General features: G+C 42.5%; 1 protein-coding gene across 5 annotated transcripts in view; it reads left to right on the top strand.

The window, feature by feature from the left end:
* Window positions 1–18,711, top strand: part of ssbp4 (single stranded DNA binding protein 4) — a 121,725-nt gene that overhangs the window by 24,395 nt on the left and 78,619 nt on the right. For 3 of the 5 annotated variants that reach the window (XM_080009272.1, XM_080009271.1, XM_080009273.1), the window contains one exon: window positions 5,689–5,773. The exons of the other annotated variants lie outside the window; for them this stretch is intronic. In XM_080009272.1, the coding sequence (XP_079865398.1) occupies window positions 5,689–5,773 (85 nt within the window). The remainder of the gene's footprint in view (window positions 1–5,688; window positions 5,774–18,711) is intronic. 5 annotated transcript variants of the gene reach the window in all.

Below are 18,711 nucleotides of genomic sequence, written 5' to 3' on the forward strand. Positions count from 1 at the left end.
ACACACACACACACACACACACACACACACACACACACACACACACACACACACACGCACACACGCATTGTACATGAACCATGCTACAGCTGCAGGGTATTGATACATAGAAAGAAAGAATTTTTGGGGGTTTTACACACATCTGTCAGATCTGCGGAAATACTTTTTAAATGTTAAAAACTCTCATTCTCCTCTAGTATTGAAGGAAACGGTACTTAAGTTCTGCTGTGCTGATGTCGTTACAACACTTTGGCACTGTTAACCCTCCAGTGAGACGTTCTGATCAAACTCTTCTCAAAGTCACTGTTTCAGTTATTAATTCAAAATCTATATTTTGATTAAACAATATCATAATAGATTTCTCCCTTTTGCTCACTTCTGAAAAAAAAAACATTTATTTGCAAGCCAGAAACTGTGTGTGTGTGTGTGTGTGTGTGTGTGTGTGTGTGTGTGTGTGTGTGTGTGTGTGTGTGTGTGTGTGTGTGTGTGTGTGTGTGTGTGTGTGTGTGTGTGTGTGTGTGTGTGTGTGTGTATATCTGTGTTATATTTATACTATAATTGGGTGATGGCCCATCACACACCATTCCTCTGATCGCCTCCAATCTTTGCCAAAATGCTGTTCAGGGGACTGGATTTGCATTGGGTGGTTTTCATAACATAAACATAAACAATTGATTAGCAGTTTGGTTTTAGTTTTTGTCATCATTACTAATTCATTAATGTGGAATGTGGAACTAATGTCACAAAAAATAAGGCAGAAAGGGAGAAGCAAAGGCAGGAAGGAAGGAAGGAGGAAGAAGGAGGGAGTGATGGAAGGAAGGATAGGAGGGAGGGAGGGAGGAAGGAAGAAAGGAAGCAAGGAGGAAAGGAAGTTAGGCACAAGGGAAGAACGAATGGGAGGAGGGAAGGAAGGACAAGGTAATTGTGGGGGTCTCTGCCCACAGGTAAGGGTTTAGGGAGGGAGAGTCTTTCTGGCCGTGGTTTGCCGACATGGTGAGAGTTTTTTACTGCCACCTTCAGCAATAAGGTACTTTGGCCAAGAGTTTGAATAACAGAATGATGATTATTATAATAACGAGGTTGCTAGTAATCATCTCCGGCGCAAGAGGAATGGCGTTCCGCTGCTGGTCTGCTGATGAGCCTGTGCGCCAATCCCCTCTGCAAGACAGACAAACATTAAGAAAACTCCCTGCCTCCCTGCGACAGTTTGAGGAAGGAAGGAGGGAAGGAATGAAGGAAGGGAGGGAGACAGGAAGGGTGGAAGAAGGGAAGGAATGATGAGGAAGGAGGGAGGGAGGGAGGGAGGAAGGAAGGAGAAAAGAAGGATGAAGGTGAAGGAAGGAATGAGGGAAGAAGGGAGGAGCAAAGGCAGGAAGGAAGGAAGGAGGGGAGGGAAGAAAGGAAACAATGGAATGGAAAAGGGAAAGGGAGTGAGGAAGGAATGGAGCAAGGATAGATGGAATGCCGAACGACAGAGAAAGGAATGAAGCAGGGAAGAAATGAAGGGAGGGAGGAAGGAGGAAAGAATGAAGGAAAGAAGGGAGGAAGTAGGAAGGAGGGAAGAATGAAGGAAGGGAGGGAGGAGGGAAGGAAGTAGGAAGGAGGCAAAATGAAAGGACCATATACAGCAGTGGAACTGTCTGGACCCATTCTTTCACATAATGAGTGTTTGTTTACCCCAAAGACTCTTTGTTTCTTTCAAAAATGAATCATTTCATTTAATGTTATCAATATTTAAACATTTCTCTGTGATACAAATATTATCAAAATAACCGTGGCCACTTGAATTGACAATAAATAAGGTTTTACCTGCAAATCAGAGATAACTTGGCTGCATGCACTAGTATCAAGGACTGCAGTATTGGCAACAAAATGTACTTTATCTTGGCCTTACTTATATTATATGTATTCTTAAAGTTACATTTTAAAGATTGATTACGCCACTGCACTCATTTAAATGTCTCTGAGGGGAATTCAAATTGTTCTGTGTTATTGTTGGTCATTTTTAAGACCTGTGTGGAATGGTGAAGTATGCATTTTAAAGAGGGCTCCTTTCATCCTGTGGATTAGATCTTATTTTGTATTTCCTCTTCATAACTTCATTGGAGTCAGGAGAAGAAACACAATTCCCAATCGTAGGGCTTTTCACACCTATAATTCACTTAGTTTGGACTGATTCAGGAGCAAGTTGCTACTTTGTTGCATTTTCTTTACTAGGTCTTAGTGTTAAGACTCCTGTGTTACACAAACCAAAATTTGTAAAAACAAATGACACGCAGTCGTTCCAGGTCGTTCATCTATTGGACAGAGGGAAAATTCCCCCTAGCATTGGTGATAGGTCACTGTTTGCTGCGCACACTTGCTGTCATCTTCCGTTGTAACTGCGTGAATTACAAACACTAAAAAGCAATAACACAAGCATTACTCCAAATGTGCACGCAAAACTGGAGATGAAAGCTATAGACAGCTGTTGAACTCAGTACAGTTACGCTGATCGGTGCACTCGCAGTCTTAACGCAACGGTAAAGCCGCACCTTCACACATCCATTGTCCAACGGCTGGGATCTTTACTCACGACCGCCAGTGTGTGAAGCTGGCACGGGCGGAGTCCCCTGTGTCCGTAGAGGCGCTTGGCTTTTCATTCATAAAACTCTGCAGTCTACAGTGGCGCGTGAAATCCGTGTTGGTTTTCAACTTAGGTAGTGGCATATACCTCCTTTTCTAAATGATCCTCGTAATACCACAGGTGTGGCGGTGAGGAGGGGTAGTTTCAACGCGTAAACCAGAAAAATAAAAGAAAAGCATAAATGAGGGGAAAATCGCTTTCTGTCACAAAATCACGTTGTGGCGGGCAACAATGGAGCAACAGCTTTCATTATTATGATTTGGTGTTCCAACGAAACAAGAACAGTGGAAACACAAATGTCAACATCTGTTTTCAACCCATAATGCACTGTATTTTGGTTTGCTTCTTATGTTAGGTCCTATATTAAGTCTGATTGCGTTCTCGGTGGTTCACTTGGAACCAGACCGAGTCCCGTCTTTTCGGGAGGACCATGGTTCCATTGTTTGGTCCGCACCAGAGTTGGAATAACGTCTTCTCACCTCTCCAAACGAACCGGACTAACGGAGTAAACGCACCACTGTTCCATTAAAACTGACCAAGCAGGGTTGGTGTGAAGGCACCCTGAGGCAGGTTCTGAATCATGAGTTGACTACACTTTGTTGGGGCTGTTCGGGCATTTTTCAGGGCACTCATTTCAAACTCATTCATGAATATAGCGATGTCAGATAAAAGATACTGATTAATTCATTTTTTTTCACTAAGGATAATTTGCTGTTCTAATTGGCTCCTCTGCCCTTATTCATCCATAATTGTGTATTAATGTTGCTTCTGTCGGTCTTAACAGTATGAGAGGGGACCCTCATATTTTAAATCGGTTATGTAAGGAGTCTACACCAAGTTCAAGGCTTAGTGCTATTTTTAAACAAACATATATATTTCCAGAAGAAAATACCCACAAGACAAACATACTGCAACTTTGGGATTTATGGGATAAGATCAGAAAATGGTAGGAACACAATATAAAAATAACTTTTTCAAATGGGGAAGTTAAATATTTGGAGCATGCACGGCCCAAAAGTAAAAAGAAAAATGCAACAAGTGCAATAGAAGTGAAATTAAATAAGATGGATACAAAGAAAACGTAAAATTATTTGTGCAGAAATAAGAGATGAAAATACGCAGCAATGTCCTAAATAAAAGCTCCTGCTCTCCATTTCACAGTGATTTGTGTTTTGATATGAATACAAATTTAGCAATATAAATTGGACACACGTCCCTAATTTTCTCCCTCCTCCCTTCCCTTTCCTTTCCCTTCATCCCTCTCTCTCTCCTCCTGCTCCTCATCCTCCTTCCCATCGCTCGGCTCCACGCTGGGAGCCTCGGGGCACAGACTCTCGTCTTTTTGCCCTTAAATACTCCATATAGCAACGTTTTTTTTTTTTTTATTCTGTACTTTGAGAGGCTGTTGTCGTCTGCCGCAGGGTACAAATGTAGTGTTTTTCATTTCTATTATTATTTTTTTGTATCCCTGTGGCGACACAAGTCTTCTTTGCTCGCGACGACATACGAACATGACAGAAAGAATCGAAAGAAGAAGAAGAAGAAAAAATGGAGGCAGTGACTTCCAGGAGTTTTTTTTTTTTTTTTTTTTTTTTTTTTTACTCCGTTCAGAGGAAGAATAAAGAACGGTGACCTGTATTATTATCTTCAAGTGCATTTATCAGGCTGGGCTTGTAGCCAAACATTTCCCACCTTGACAAATGACCAGTGTGTGACAGGGAATCTCCCACACTCCCTCCCTCTGTTCCGGGCAATCGCCGAATATTTTCTGCTCCATTTTGCGCTCCATTTGTCACATCAAGTGTCAAGGACGTTCAACGGCCGCTTCCCCCGACATCAGCACAAAGAATGCACGCGACACAACATTTCCACCTTTTGACTAACAGAGGGGAAAAAAAGAACGGGGTTAAAATTTGTTTCCTCTTGAGTCACAATTCAGCTGTTATTTTTTATGCTCCATCCATTAAATCAGTATCTTCAGAGGAGGGAGAAGTACTGAATGTGGGCCAGCTAAGCAGGTACTTAATTTCAGCGTAGTAATTAAGGGCTCATTTGGAGTGGAACCTGGAAGCCCCCGCTGCCCCTAAGGAGTGGGATTGGTCTAATTAACTAATCTGGCCACGGCTGATTGGGTGCTAAGTTACACACTCACAGCCCGACGGTCACTCACCTCTGGGTTGGCCCGGCCAAATGGAAGGAACCGGGAACAGCTCCGTGTGGTGACCTCCCTTTCCTGAAGCAGCGCCGGCGAGCTGCTGCTGAAATGGGTTTTAAAGGCAGAATATTGGTCTGAGCTCGATTCAAAATTTACTCAAACAAAATGTACTCGGGCCCCGGTCACACCAGCATTGGTGCAAGCGGTATATCATTCTGAATCCAATTTCTTTCAAAGCAACTTTCCTGATCATGGGATTCGCTTACGGTAGCCAAGTAGTTTTCGCCGCAATCCCTCCGCGTAGAGGCTCAACTTTGGTGAACTCCAACACACGTCGACCGATAGCAGCAATTCCGGCTCTTCTCCCAAAAACAAATTGCTTCACAAGGGAGGAGCGTTGGTTTGCAGTGAGTCCATCAGGGTTGGAAAGCAGAGTCCAGAATCGCTCTGGTTCTTCATAAACTAGCCTTTTCGTTCCTACATCCACCATTGCGGACACGTCCTGCCATAAATGTTTTGATTTCATTGCTATAGTCGCACCTACTTTGGTTTTGTGTTCGGCTAAGGGCAACAAACCCCAAAACGTCACCAATAGACTTTGTTTTTGCAGTATCGTCAACAGTGGAAATGGATGTAAACTACTTATAAAACAGTGATAAATTGCTACACAGCTTGGCCTTAAATGAGGACAGATTGGAGGCTAAGGTCCCTGAGTTTCACTTATTTCTAAGTTAGCGTCCAAATGAGTCAGTTCAGGGCTTGGTGTGTCCATGCCGTCCACACCACTCCACTCAGACTCCGTCAGAGAATTCTCAACCTCAAACCCTGACATGAATCAGCAGAATCTTTGCATGTTAATGTCTTTTTTTACTAACCCTCGTCTACCCTTCCTCTTTCTCTGCCTCAGTGTATTCTGGGATCTCTACTGCGCCGCTCCGGATCGGAGGGAGACATGTGAACATTCCAGCGAGGCCAAGGCTTTCCATGACTATGTGAGTGAACTTTACCAGGCGGCCCTGGACGGAAGGGGACACGAATCCACTGACGAGGGGCGGGGCACTGACACTGGGGGACACACACACACAAACACACACACACCCACACACACATACTGTGATGATACTGGTGATTCCTGCTTTGACATGTCTGCTTTTTGGCTTCTTGCTGTGGGATTAAGATTATCATATCTTATCGGTTGTGATGACGCATTGGCATATGAGAAGTCCTGCCTTTGACTGGACTCTTAAATCAACGGCCTGGGGGATTCCCTTCCCTACGTCCCCCACTACCTGATATAATGCTGCAACACCACCTACGAACAACATTAATTTCATCAAGCTGTAAATAACCTTTTTTAAATGGCGTGATTCACGTTTTCCTGCCAACCAAACAGGCAGAGTAAACAACAGGAGTCTATCTAATTCACTTTGCTTGTTTTTTTCTTTAATCTCACTTTGATCACAGTCAATTAGTGATAAATTACCTTCTGTCTTCCCTGCTCTTAAATGGTTCCGATCTGAGGGAGGTGCCCGGAGGCTGCCTGGAGTTGTGCTAAGTGCATTCTTGCCAGGTTGTGTGTAGGTTTCCAGCAACTGAAGACCTCCCAAACTCAAGCCCAGGAGCAAAAGTAGTTGTGAAGTTTGACGGGAAAACCCAGAAGCTGGGACTCTGCTCGTGAAAAAGATTATTTCAGTTTAAGCAGTGCAGCGAAGGACGAGTCAAAGGACAAACTTGTGTCCTTTCAGTTGGTTTTTGGGTCTTGTTTTCCTGTAATGCTGCGTTATCGTTCAAATGTATTCTGAGTTATCTGTTTTTTTGCCTACGTGTATTTCTTGGAGCGACAAAGCAAATCCATCATTCATCATTTGCATTTTAGGCGTTCTAGTCTTCATGTGAACTCGGGCCGCGAGCGATGACGTTAGAACAATGATGTTAGAACTTGAGTCGAAGAGATTTATAAACTGCCGGCCGGCCTCACTGGGATGACCCCGATCTCTGACCCCAAACTGCAGCCCAGGGTCAGAGGTCATGGTGATGCCCGGCTCTTTATTGGTTCACTCATGGCTTCAATAAATGTCAGAGCACATAAAGCAGCTGGCTTAGCACATGAGCACACACACACACACACACACACACACACACACACACACACACACACACACACACACACACACACACACACACACACACACACACACATTAAAAGCACCATGAGCAGGTCATGCTATGCTGGTAGTGGCTTTCGAAGGGTAGATGTGGGGACGGTTGGGTACATTTTTCGTTTTGGGAGATCAAAAAAGGAAATAAAAAGACTAAACAGCTTTTCATTTAGGGCCGTGCCATGCGGTTGCGACCGTGCACGGCGGCATCCTGCCACCATTTGAGAATGCACGGCAATGGGCTGGGATGTGGACAATGAGGGTTTAAGGGTTTTAACTTGGATCACCGTACATTAACCTGAGCCGTCCTGCTTTTTGGGCTCGGCCACGCAACATTAAATATTGGCATTATGCTCCCTTAGATGTATTTGAATAAGGATTATATGGGTATTAGGACGTCAGCTGGACACACGGCATTAGTCACTAGATTATCACTCCACCTGGGCAGGAGCTGGAGCCTTGAATGGATTACATTACATTTCTATTCCTACCACCAGCGCTTCATCCATCCATTTGCTCAGTTTCAAGCTGCAGTCCGTTCAGTCAGACTCTGTGATGAGGTTTGACAGCTCGAGTGTGAACAGTCGTCAGGCGAGCAGAAAACATTTGTTGTTCATGAACTACAGATGTGTGTTAGCACGCCTGAGAGAAAGAGACTGTGTGTGTGTGTGTGTGTGTGTGTGTGTGTGTGTGTGTGTGTGTGTGTGTGTGTGTGTGTGTGTGTGTGTGTGTGTGTGTGTGTGTGTGTGTCTGTGTGTGTGTGTGTGTGTGTGTGTGTGTGTGTGTGTGTGTGTGTGGCTGTCTGCAGTTGCATGCGTTGGACCACCATAAGATTAATTACATGGTTAATTAAACCCAGTAGTTAATTAAATCTGACAACTGTGGCTAATTAATCTAAATGCCATATAATTTCCTACACCTTCCTCCAGAGGTAGGCCAGCTGGATACCTGCACGTCTCCGCTCTCGCTGCTCGGCAGTGACAGCTGAACTGCTAACCTCCCGTTCTGCCGTTTTTAAAACTATGAGGTTTCGTGTACGCCGAGTGCTTTTCCCTTTTCCAAGTCTGCATCCTCTGAATCCTCTGGGAAGCAGCGTCTTGCGGACGCTCTTGAAAAGCGGCACCCCCGTTTACGTCTGATTTCCTGACAGAGCGGAGCGAGTTCAAAGCCTAAATTGGGACTTTTATCAGAGAAGCTCACATGGTGTCAACCGCCAACCAATCACGACAAAGTAAAAGTTGATGGTTTGTCCCAAACGCAGCTACAAAGACAGAGGGAAATGATGAAGTGCCCTTTGAAAGCTTTTGTTTTGACAGTGACAATGAGTGGATATATGGAGCGTTAAACGTTATTAAAGTTAAAAAATGTTGACAAGGGGGTTAGGAGGTGGCTTTAAAATGTTACTACCTGCTAATCAACTGATTCAAAGTTGCAATGCTGTGCCAAAGTCTGAGGCGATGGGTACAAAAGGCACGGGGGGCGGAGCTCTGGTGGGTCTGCGGGCAGAGCCTATTGTCTTCAGAAGAGCACTTTGTGTGAACTTTTCTCTCTCTCTCTCACCCCTTTTCTCTGCCTTTTTAGTGGGCGAAAAATGTGATTACAGCTCCAGCTTTGGAAAATGGAAAACTTTTCTCCTGGTTTTTCGATGGTTTTTGGTTCTGTTTTTGGATGAATCAGTCGAAAAGTCATGGCTACTCTCTTTTTCTGCTGGAAGAGACTCAGATTAGATGCAGCGCGCACACACACACACACACACACACACACACACACACACACACACACACACACACAACACACACACACATTCCCTTTCCCACATGGAATCTGTAACATTGCTGGATAAAAAATATCCAGCAAAGGCAGTAGGTGATCATTCCCACATTGGCCTCCTTTACAGAAAAGTTCTGTATGGAGTCTATTCCCACATAGATGACTGTTACGGGTACAGTATGTAATGCTTGTGTGAGAGGTGTGAATTTACGGAACGACTTTTAGGGAACACACATGTAAGTGAATCCCGTGATCAGGAAAGTTGCTTTGAAGGGAACACACATGACGCCAATATGGAACATTGCTAGTAGATTTACAGCTTTCAGTGCAATTGGGGAAGGCGCTAAACACACTCAGGCGGAGCCAGCTTTCTTGTAGTTCTAGGAATGAATGCCCATTTAGACTTGACCTTTGACCTGGCTGGAGTTCAGGAGGTCAGACTGGATGAACATCCTGATGCAGGCAGGTGTGTGTGTGTAGGTGTGTGTGTGTGTGTGTCTGTGTGTGAGTTGAGCTTTACATGACGTTTCACACACAAGCAAAATCAACCTCCTTCATATGTAATAAGTAATAAATAATAATAAATCAGTTATAAAACATGTATGAATTAAAGCTACATATAAACATGCGTTTTATAGATATGCAAAAAAAAAATACAAAATTTTAAATAGTCACTTCAAAGTCCATACTGTGTTTTGACCGATCATGGTGGTTGGTGGTCATGTGCTTATAAACACGCCTACCAGCACGTATGTGGCATGATCCAGGCTTTTTGCGCACGGTGTGTGTGTGTGTGTGTGTGTGTGTGTGTGTGTGTGTGTGTGTGTGTGTGTGTGTGTGTGTGTGTGTGTGTGTGTGTGTGTGTGTGTGTGTGTGTGTGTGTGTGTGTGTGTGTGTGTGTGTGTGTGTGTGTGCGCCTGCCTGCCTGCCTGCCTGCCTGCCTGCCTGCCTGCCTGCCTGCCTGCCTGCCTGCCCGCCTGCCCGCCTGCCTGCGAGGGGCCAAGGCGTGAATCCCCAGGGCCGTTAAGGGGTCTGTCTGTCTCTGATTAACGCCGTCTCCTGGATCCCCGCAGACCAGCAGCCTGATCGAGTCTCTATCACGGCCCCTTGCTGATAAACCGCCCTCTCTCTCTCTCTCTCTCTCTCTCTTGCTCTCGCTCTGTCGTTACCCAGAATCACCATTGCTCCCTCGCAGCTCACCATCCGCTAGACACACATGTGGGAAAGCTGTGAGATAAAACCTTGTTTGTAGGGAAACACCGAGGCGAGTTCTGGATGATATGGAAGAATCTATTATCATTGGGAATTGCTATGTTTATGCACACTGCCTGCTTATGTGTGAGAAATCAATAACATTGTAAAAGGCTTCTTTAAAGGCTTTCTGAACAGTTGACACAAAGCATTTGTTTATTCTTTTAATATTTGCTGTTTTTGATATGGTTCCTGGTGTTGGATTTTTATATTCAAGAAATTCTTAGAGATTGATACACTGTTTAAGCTTGCTACAATGTTCAATATCCAATTTCTGATCGATGCTCGCTATTTATTTGTAGTTATTTTTGTCCACTTATCTCTTATGTACTGTCAGTTGATCGTGTAGAACTATTAGAAAAGAGCTGTTCTGTAGAAAAGTTAAACCAAGGGAGGCAGTTCGCTTATTTATCTGTTGCTAGGCAACGTGAATGGGGCTCTACGGTCTTTTCTACCGGTAGGATTTGGCTCTCTTTTGGCTCAGTTTGGCCCCACTGGTGGGTCGGTCATACTGGCCCCGTCCTTCCTGATGGCCCCCAGCTGAGGCGCGGCGATGTGGGCTCTGTGTGCTCTCCAGTTTGGAAAAAGATAATGAATTATCATGTGTTAATCCTCAGACCTTGGGACCAGTTGATTGCTAATCTGAGGGATTGTGGTCGGATTGGAGTCCTGGCTGGGCTCCCAGAACCATGGGCCCCTGGCTGGGTTGCCCGTTTTATATCATATAAACACTCACAAACGTATGAAAATGCCTACATAGTCTCATGACATTACATCATATATCGACGCCTATGAAATCAAATCAAGTTAAAGTCAAATGATGGAGAAAATGTTATTGTGTTACATCTTTTTTTCAACAAATTCAACTTTCAAATCATATCAGAGGTTTTTGATTATGTCTGATTGATGTTGGTCTGTGACATCATCATGGATTCCCTCATCAGTTCCCTATAATGTTGTAGAAGAAAGAGGTAGAATAGAGGTAGAGTAGAGGTGGCTCTATAGTCTAAATAGTTCGAGCTGGCGTAGCGGTAGCGCTGGAGTGTAGTAGAGTGAGAATAGAAGAAGAGTAGAAGAACACTCGGGACTAAAGCCCACTACTTGCGACGTGAAGTCTTGTTCTGCTGTTCAGTCATTTTAATTGTTGTGTTTCTTTCCTTCCTCTTTACCCTCGCCTTTTAATCAGACGTTCCTCCTGGAAGAACATCTCCTCATCCTCTCTTCCTCTTCAGTTTGGACGTTCCCTAGTTTAGTCTAGTTGTGCAATATAAATGATAAAAGCATCGATGAAGAACAGTCGGACATGTTGGCGAGTGCACACACACACACACACACACACACACACACACACACACACGCACACACATACAGTCGTTCTCAATTGCTTTAAAGTTAGACAAAGACTTTCTATTTCGCCTTCTCTGACACAGATATGTAACACACACACACACACACACACACACACAGACATCTTCCCTGGTCCGATCCCCAAGGGTCGTGACCTCACACGTCTGTGACCTCAGCGCCCCCGGAGCGTCTCAGATTTAGTGCCACACGTGCATCTCTCCCATCATGCCGAGAGGTGAGGGAGGGGGTGTGATGGAGATGGGAGATCGTCTGGATCGATTGAATCTGTGTTTTTTTTTTTGTATAGCATTTTATATCATATTTATGAAAAGATGAGATGAAAGTAAATGCGATTGCAATCCAAATGTTTTAGTTTAAGTACTATAAGGATAATATTATAATATATATAATATTAAATATATATATATATAGTTTTTTTATTATATTTTTTAGAAAAACAAGGAAAATAAGTTATTAATATTATTAGTGTTGTATTAGGGGAATCCTGAATATATTTTTATATGTGTGAATCCTCCACATCCGGACACTGCTCCTCGCATTGAACAGCTGAATCCGATTTGACTGACAAAATTCTGAGTCAGGTACAGCCCTAGAAATATTAAATAATAATCGGACACACACAAAAGAAATCCCCCATATGTTTAATGCACTGACCGCCCCCTCCGTGCATGGCGTGCAAAGCTGAAGTGACGAGCGGAAGCGTAGCAAACAGAAAAGTTTCTCCAGAAGCCCTGGAATATAGGATGGAAAACGGTCAATGATGATAACTAAGCAATGATAAAAGCAGACCTGCCAACCTGCACGCGTTTTGTGTACCAACTACGCATTTCTTAGTCAAAATATGCAGGCACGACATGCCCGCTGAAACTACGGGGGGGAAAAAACATGTACATACAATACATACTGTTGTGTGTGTGTGTGTGTGTGTGTGTGTGTGTGTGTGTGTGTGTGTGTGTGTGTGTGTGTGTGTGTGTGTGTGTGTGTGTGTGTGTGTGTGTGTGTGTGTGTGTGTGTGTGTGTGTGTGTGTGTGTGTGTGTATAAACTATTTATTAATTGATGTTATTTAATGTCGGAAATCAATCAATTAATACAAAACAATAGTGTACATGTATTGGGTATTTAAACGACATTCCTCTGATTGGACCAGAGGCTAGGAGCTGAGGTTCTGTAAGCCCTTCCTCTCCTCTCACTCAACACCCACTGATACGCAGCGCACTGAGCACTACTTTATAATCCACCAAGGTGTAACGCTGCATTGTGAGGTAAAATGGGAAGTGGGGGAGTTAAAATAATAACAAAAATGTGACATACATATAACATATCAAACGTGAAATTACATCGATCAATCGGCCGGTGACAGTGTTACATATATTTTCTGATTCTGTGCCGGTCAAATTTACACACCGATACTGTGTTCATGTACTGACACTGGTAAAGATTATCCGGTACTCAAACCCAATTCAACTTAATGTGATGTAGTTGTGTAGTTGATGCTCAAAAAAGAAAGCGAAAGAAAAAAATGTGGGCTGTTTGGAGGTACTTCAAGGTAAACAAAGAAGATTAGATCAATAGTTTATCTATCTCCTGACAATGTCCCAACATTGTGACAGAGTGCATATCTATGTCACAGCAGAGCTCAGGTCATGATGAAAAGTTTGACTCTTCTTTTGAGACCCTGTTCTTGACAAGTCACTCATTAAAAAGAGTCGTTCAATTTGATTCAGTTGGTTTAATGCACGGTGAGCGAAGGAGGACTTCCAGTGAACAAGAGTGAGAAGAGTCGGCCATTTATTTAATTTGTTTATTTTTTTGTAATGATTGCAATTTATTTTCAATCATTTTTACCATATACATATGATATAAATGTATATTTACACTGGAAGTGAAATAGTTTAATTTGAAGTTTGAACTGGACATTTCCATGTTAGTTATATGTTGTGTAAACTAAAAACACTCAGAGTTACAGGTAGAATAATACTGAAACTTAGTGACAATTCCATATTCAATTTTATTGGAACTCAGTGACCATTCCATGTTCTATTATTGTTCCAGAGTGAATAATGAGCAATAATAAACCGTGTCAAAATCAGCAATCTCACTATTGTGGTAACTGAAAATTTCAGCGGTATCACAGGATGTATTTGCCTGAGGACTTTGAGCCAAATCCTACCAACAGCTTCACAGCAGAACCATTTTGGATTTCTGACGAGTTAGTGCTGGAACTGTTTTTCTTTTTAATGTGTTTAATTTTAGGCACTGCCAGGCTCTGTTGAGGCAGAGTTTTGCACAGTAATGTGGATTCAGAACAATTGCGATTATCTTCCGTTATTTTGGTGGTACATTTTCAGACATGTGCTAAAGCAATTATTGATAATTTCACGCAATGTTTCTCCATTGTGGTTTGCTGGCATCATTAGCTGCCAGCTACACCCTCCTCCTCCTTGTATAGCGGTAACAAAAAATGTTTTAACAATTTTGAGTAGAATGCCTGTAAAGCCTTGATTGTTTTCAATTTCGTTCTGACTTGCACAAAATAAAATTGAGATACTGGGTTCGCTTTTTCTCTATTGAATGGTCCATGAAATTCAAGGTTAGGCGAGAATATGGATATAGGATCATAGAATTTAATAGATAGAATTTAACTGGATATAAATATCAGCGTTTGCGCGCCGGTGTACCCAATAGCCAGTGCGGTAAACATTTGTATGGTGGCAGTGAGCTTTATCAATCAGAGACATCCCTGTTACATTTAGGATTATGGGTAGTGTAGTCTCTATGACATCGGGAAAAATATCAGAATCAAAAATACTTTAATAATCCCAGGGGGAAATTACTTAAATATATAAATATATGTTTTTCGAAAAATAAGGTTGATATCATACAGACTTGTGGCTTCTACAGGAACAAAAAGAAATTATTATATACATTGTGTAATATTTAAGCAATTATTATAAACGTTTCAAACCCTAATGTGAACCAGAATCCTAGAAAATACAAAAACTAGAATTCCACACCATTTTGTTATGCATATTGATGCAATTGCCTCATGGGTAAACTAGTTATATTTATATAAACCTAAAATGAAATGAATTTATGTGTGAAAAGGGACAAAATGTGTTACTAAGGGTTCATTTGGAAGCTTTAAATGCTTACAGTACAGTACATTGCCATCTTTGGCGGATTGTGTGGTTTGTGCTTGGCTTGTGTTTGACGATATTTAGAATACTATAGCAGCACTATCAAGATTTTTCTGTCATTAAAGAGATGATCACTTGGGAGATGTAAAGACCTTGGGTTCGGTACAACTTGAGAGTTTGTCACTTGAAATCCGGAAGCAACAGAGCCTTCTGCTCTAACCCCAAACTTTGGCACTGGCCAAAACACTATCACCAAAAGGAATCTGGAATCAGGTTGACGAAATCAAGTGTTTTGGGAGTAACTAGAAGGTTGTCATTATCAGCATGACAAACGGCTGACGGAGAAACTCTAAGCAGCAGCAGCCGCCGTGGCAGATGAGGGGGCGTGGTGAAGCCGGGGTCTGCGGGCTACAGCGCGGGCCTCGTCGCGCACCACCGCAGAAAAAAAAATGAGGAATTTGAATTGGCCAAGAAAATTGCAATCAGTGGATTTCTAGTTGGTAAACATGTTTGGTAACTTTACAAGATGATGTATTTCAAGGGGAATATCCCAATTATCTTAATGAGATAAATGGCTATGTATAGTTAACCGTAGTAGCTCACATACAATGTGATGAGCCTCGTTACGAGACGGCTACGGTGTGAATAACTGGTGGAGTCATTTAGCTGCAGGAACTCAAACACCACAGAGACTCTGTTCCACTATTGTAGTCCTCTAAATATTATCCAAAGGGTGGCAGGTCTGTAATTGTGTTTATTATTCATATCACTCCTGTGATAACTTTCACCAACAAAAACATGAAATACAGGTAGTCCTCTCTTAACGACCTACCTGTGTATATATACTATATACACTATATATACTATATACACTGTATACATCTCATCTCATCATTGTCCTCAGTCTCAGTCTCGTTCTCGCAGTCTGTCAGTATTCACTACACTAGCGTTCACAATGGCCACACCCCCTTACCGTGAAATAACACGGGTCCTCGCTTGTTAACCAATTCACTTAACGACGTGGTCCTAGGAACGAAACTGGGTCGTTATGTGAGAACTACCTGTATAATACATATATGTCTGTGTGTGTGTGTGTGTGTGTGTGTGTATATGTATATATTATTTGCGGTGATGACGGTAATACCCGTCACCAGTAGGATGGTCAATATCTTTTATTGTCGGTTATTGTCACAGCCCGAGTTATTAGATATATTTAATATAATTATTATTATGCTCAAAATAAATAGTTTAAAAAGTAAGTTAATGATAACATGATGGTTGTATTATATAATTTTTTTTAAATATTTTTCATAATAATATTATGAAAAATATTCAATTTTTTTATATGATATATATTATAATATATATCAGAAGCAATAATTATATCACATTATTTATATTATGATCAAAACAAATAATGAAGTAATTATTATTCTATACTATTAAACTATCACATTAAATAATGATAAAATATAAATTTGTGAGTTTGAACTTCCACATAATCCCCTTACTCCCTCATTATTTTGCCAGTAAGCGTCGTTCTCCTCCTCCTGGCTTCTCTTCCGGTGCTGGCGCCGGCCTTTCCACTGCCATGTGAGCGAGTGCTGGAATAAAGCGTCTCCTGCCAGATCCCAGCGGAGCCTTCTTACACTGTGGCACCGGGAGATTTGTTTTAATGAAAAGTGTTATAAATAAGATAAGATAGAACTTTATTAATCCCCCCGGGGATTGGGCTGTCCCAGCACGGAGCAAAAAGATTCAGACGAGGTTCAGTCGAATGCCAGGAGAGGGCAAAAACCAAACAAATACAAGGTAGAGTCCAATGTTGTAGGTGATACACAACTACGTAGCTACTAGTGCATGTCAACCTGGAGTGTGCAGTAGCCTATATTAAAATAGTATTCATAGAAGTTATAAGTTGAGAAAGCAAGCATGATGAAAATAAATGTAACTTCAATAATACACATCTAAAGAAACAACTACAAACAAAAAAGTAGTGGTATTATTATGATTATTATTATTATTAATAATAATTATTTATTATTATTAAAAAAAAAATTGTCATTATTATCATTTTTATTTGTATTAGTAGTAGTAATGGACTAGTGTGACGTTGTGATGTTTCTTTTAGGCTGCATCAGTCACAGAGTACACACTCTGCACACAGGTAGTTGAGTGTGTGTGTGTGTGTGTGTGTGTGTGTGTGTGTGTGTGTGTGTGTGTGTGTGTGTGTGTGTGTGTGTGTGTGTGTGTGTGTGTGTGTGTGTGTGTGTGTGTGTGTGTGTGTGTGTGTGTGTGTGTGTGCGCGTGCAGGGAGGCCTGCTTGCTCTTGTATGAACAGAACTGTGTGTACAAATATATATTTCCCAAACAGATACTGTGCTGTTATTTGTGCTTTCGCCCCCCCACCCCATTTTTTTTAACCAACTGGAGAGACGTCTCATTCTGTGTTGTCCTTAATGCTTTAGTACATCTCAGCCCAATGCGCGCGCGCACACACACACACACACACACACACACACACACACACACATTGTTTCATACTCTTTCTTATTCGTCTACCATCCCACGTTTTCTTCCCCCCTCCCTCTCAGAGGAGATTGATTGGGTAATCTGGCTCAGTGCCAGGTCTCTCCCTCTTTTTCTCTCCCTCTCTTTACCTCTTCTTCTCTCTGTCTTGTTCTCTCTGGGGAAGGAGAGAAAAGGGGGCGACATGACGACATGAGAGAGAGAGAGAGAGAGAGAGAGAGAGAGAGATCCTGATGATTTACATCGATATGTATCCAACACAGGAGTACAATTCCACTGCATTCTTTCTTCTCTCTGTCCATTTCAATGTGCTTCATTAACATGACAGGAGGGAACCTGTTTTTCCAACAGTATAATAATTTAACAAATAACGAGCAGCATCTGTTTCTTCTACTTCTATGTCTGCGTATACCTTTTCCCCATCCGAGGCACGGAGCAAAGCCTGAAACGTGCTGCCCTCAAGGTGTGTGTGTATGTATGAGTGAGAGGCTGGAGGACTGAAAGTGACAGAAGGGGGAAAAAAAAAAAAGATGAAATATTGTTTGTGGTCCTTTCCTTTCACAAGGTTCATTCAAGACGAGCTTTAAATTAAAAAAAAAAAAAATCCCCCTCCTTAGTTTCTTAGTTTCTTAGTTTGGAACTCAACTCTGAGCCAGCCGTCTGTGGGAGGGAGCGAGAGAGACAAGGAGAAGAACACAAATGGGAGGTTCAGCATGTGAGGAACGTGGAGCCGAACCCTCCGAGGACCCGGAAAGTTTCTGCTTCCACGTTTCCCTTCACGCTGCGACGTCTGAGCGACTGGCGCTAAGCACATTTGTCAGTGGAAGTCAAACTGACTGAACTTCACTGACGTCGCCCGGAAAGTCTTCCAAGAACAAGTAGCGTTGGCTTCCAGACGCTGGATCAGATGAACCACACTCAGATTAGGGGAAGGGAAGAAGGGGGTTGAGCTTAGAAGGACAGTTCCATGTGCCCTGGAAGTGAGTACCTTAGAGGATAGTTTGGCTATTTTTCAACCCAGGCCTTGACTATTCACTATTGAGAACCTTACCACTCTGCTGCAGATTCTCACTGTACTTCAACGCAATCCAATTGCAATTGTAAATGCCGCAGCACATCCAGAGCCTAATATTGGCTACAGCAGGTTGCGAGCGGGAAGCGATGCAACTTCCGGTTTCTAGTCTCCTACGTAAGCACAGACGTAGTCAAAAGAGCTCATCTGTGGAAGTGCAAAAGAGTCAAAAACACCCTGACAAACCTGATCAAATGCATGGTTTGCACCATATAAAGCCCGTGTGACTATATTGTGAGTTTCTTGTTCGTCGAAATGAGATTCAGCGTTCAAGGCTAAAACGCTTGTCCCATCAGACTGCATTCAAACACAGCGAGAAGCATAAAGCGTTCAGCGAGGTTGTGCTGTCAAGAGTTATAGATGATGGGAACCAGCAACCAAATCTAAACAAACCTTTAAATTTGAGTAGACACGTCAACCACTAGATTGTGTCAAGGATCCAAACTCACGCACGTTTTTTTTCCCCCCTCCCCTTTATGGCCGATGAGCGCAGTTTTTTAATTTCCCTGACCCAGTTACCCAGGATTGGCCTTTGAGATGCAACATCATCAGCCATAAAATTTAAATAAACACTGTGTTCTGGGTCGCACTCTTGTAAAACTCCACAGGGGCGTTGGTTTGTATCTCAGAGGAACGGGGCTGG

The sequence above is a fragment of the Zeus faber genome (genome assembly GCF_960531495.2).
Source record: "Zeus faber genome assembly, chromosome: 1".
Classification (NCBI taxonomy): domain Eukaryota; kingdom Metazoa; phylum Chordata; class Actinopteri; order Zeiformes; family Zeidae; genus Zeus; species Zeus faber.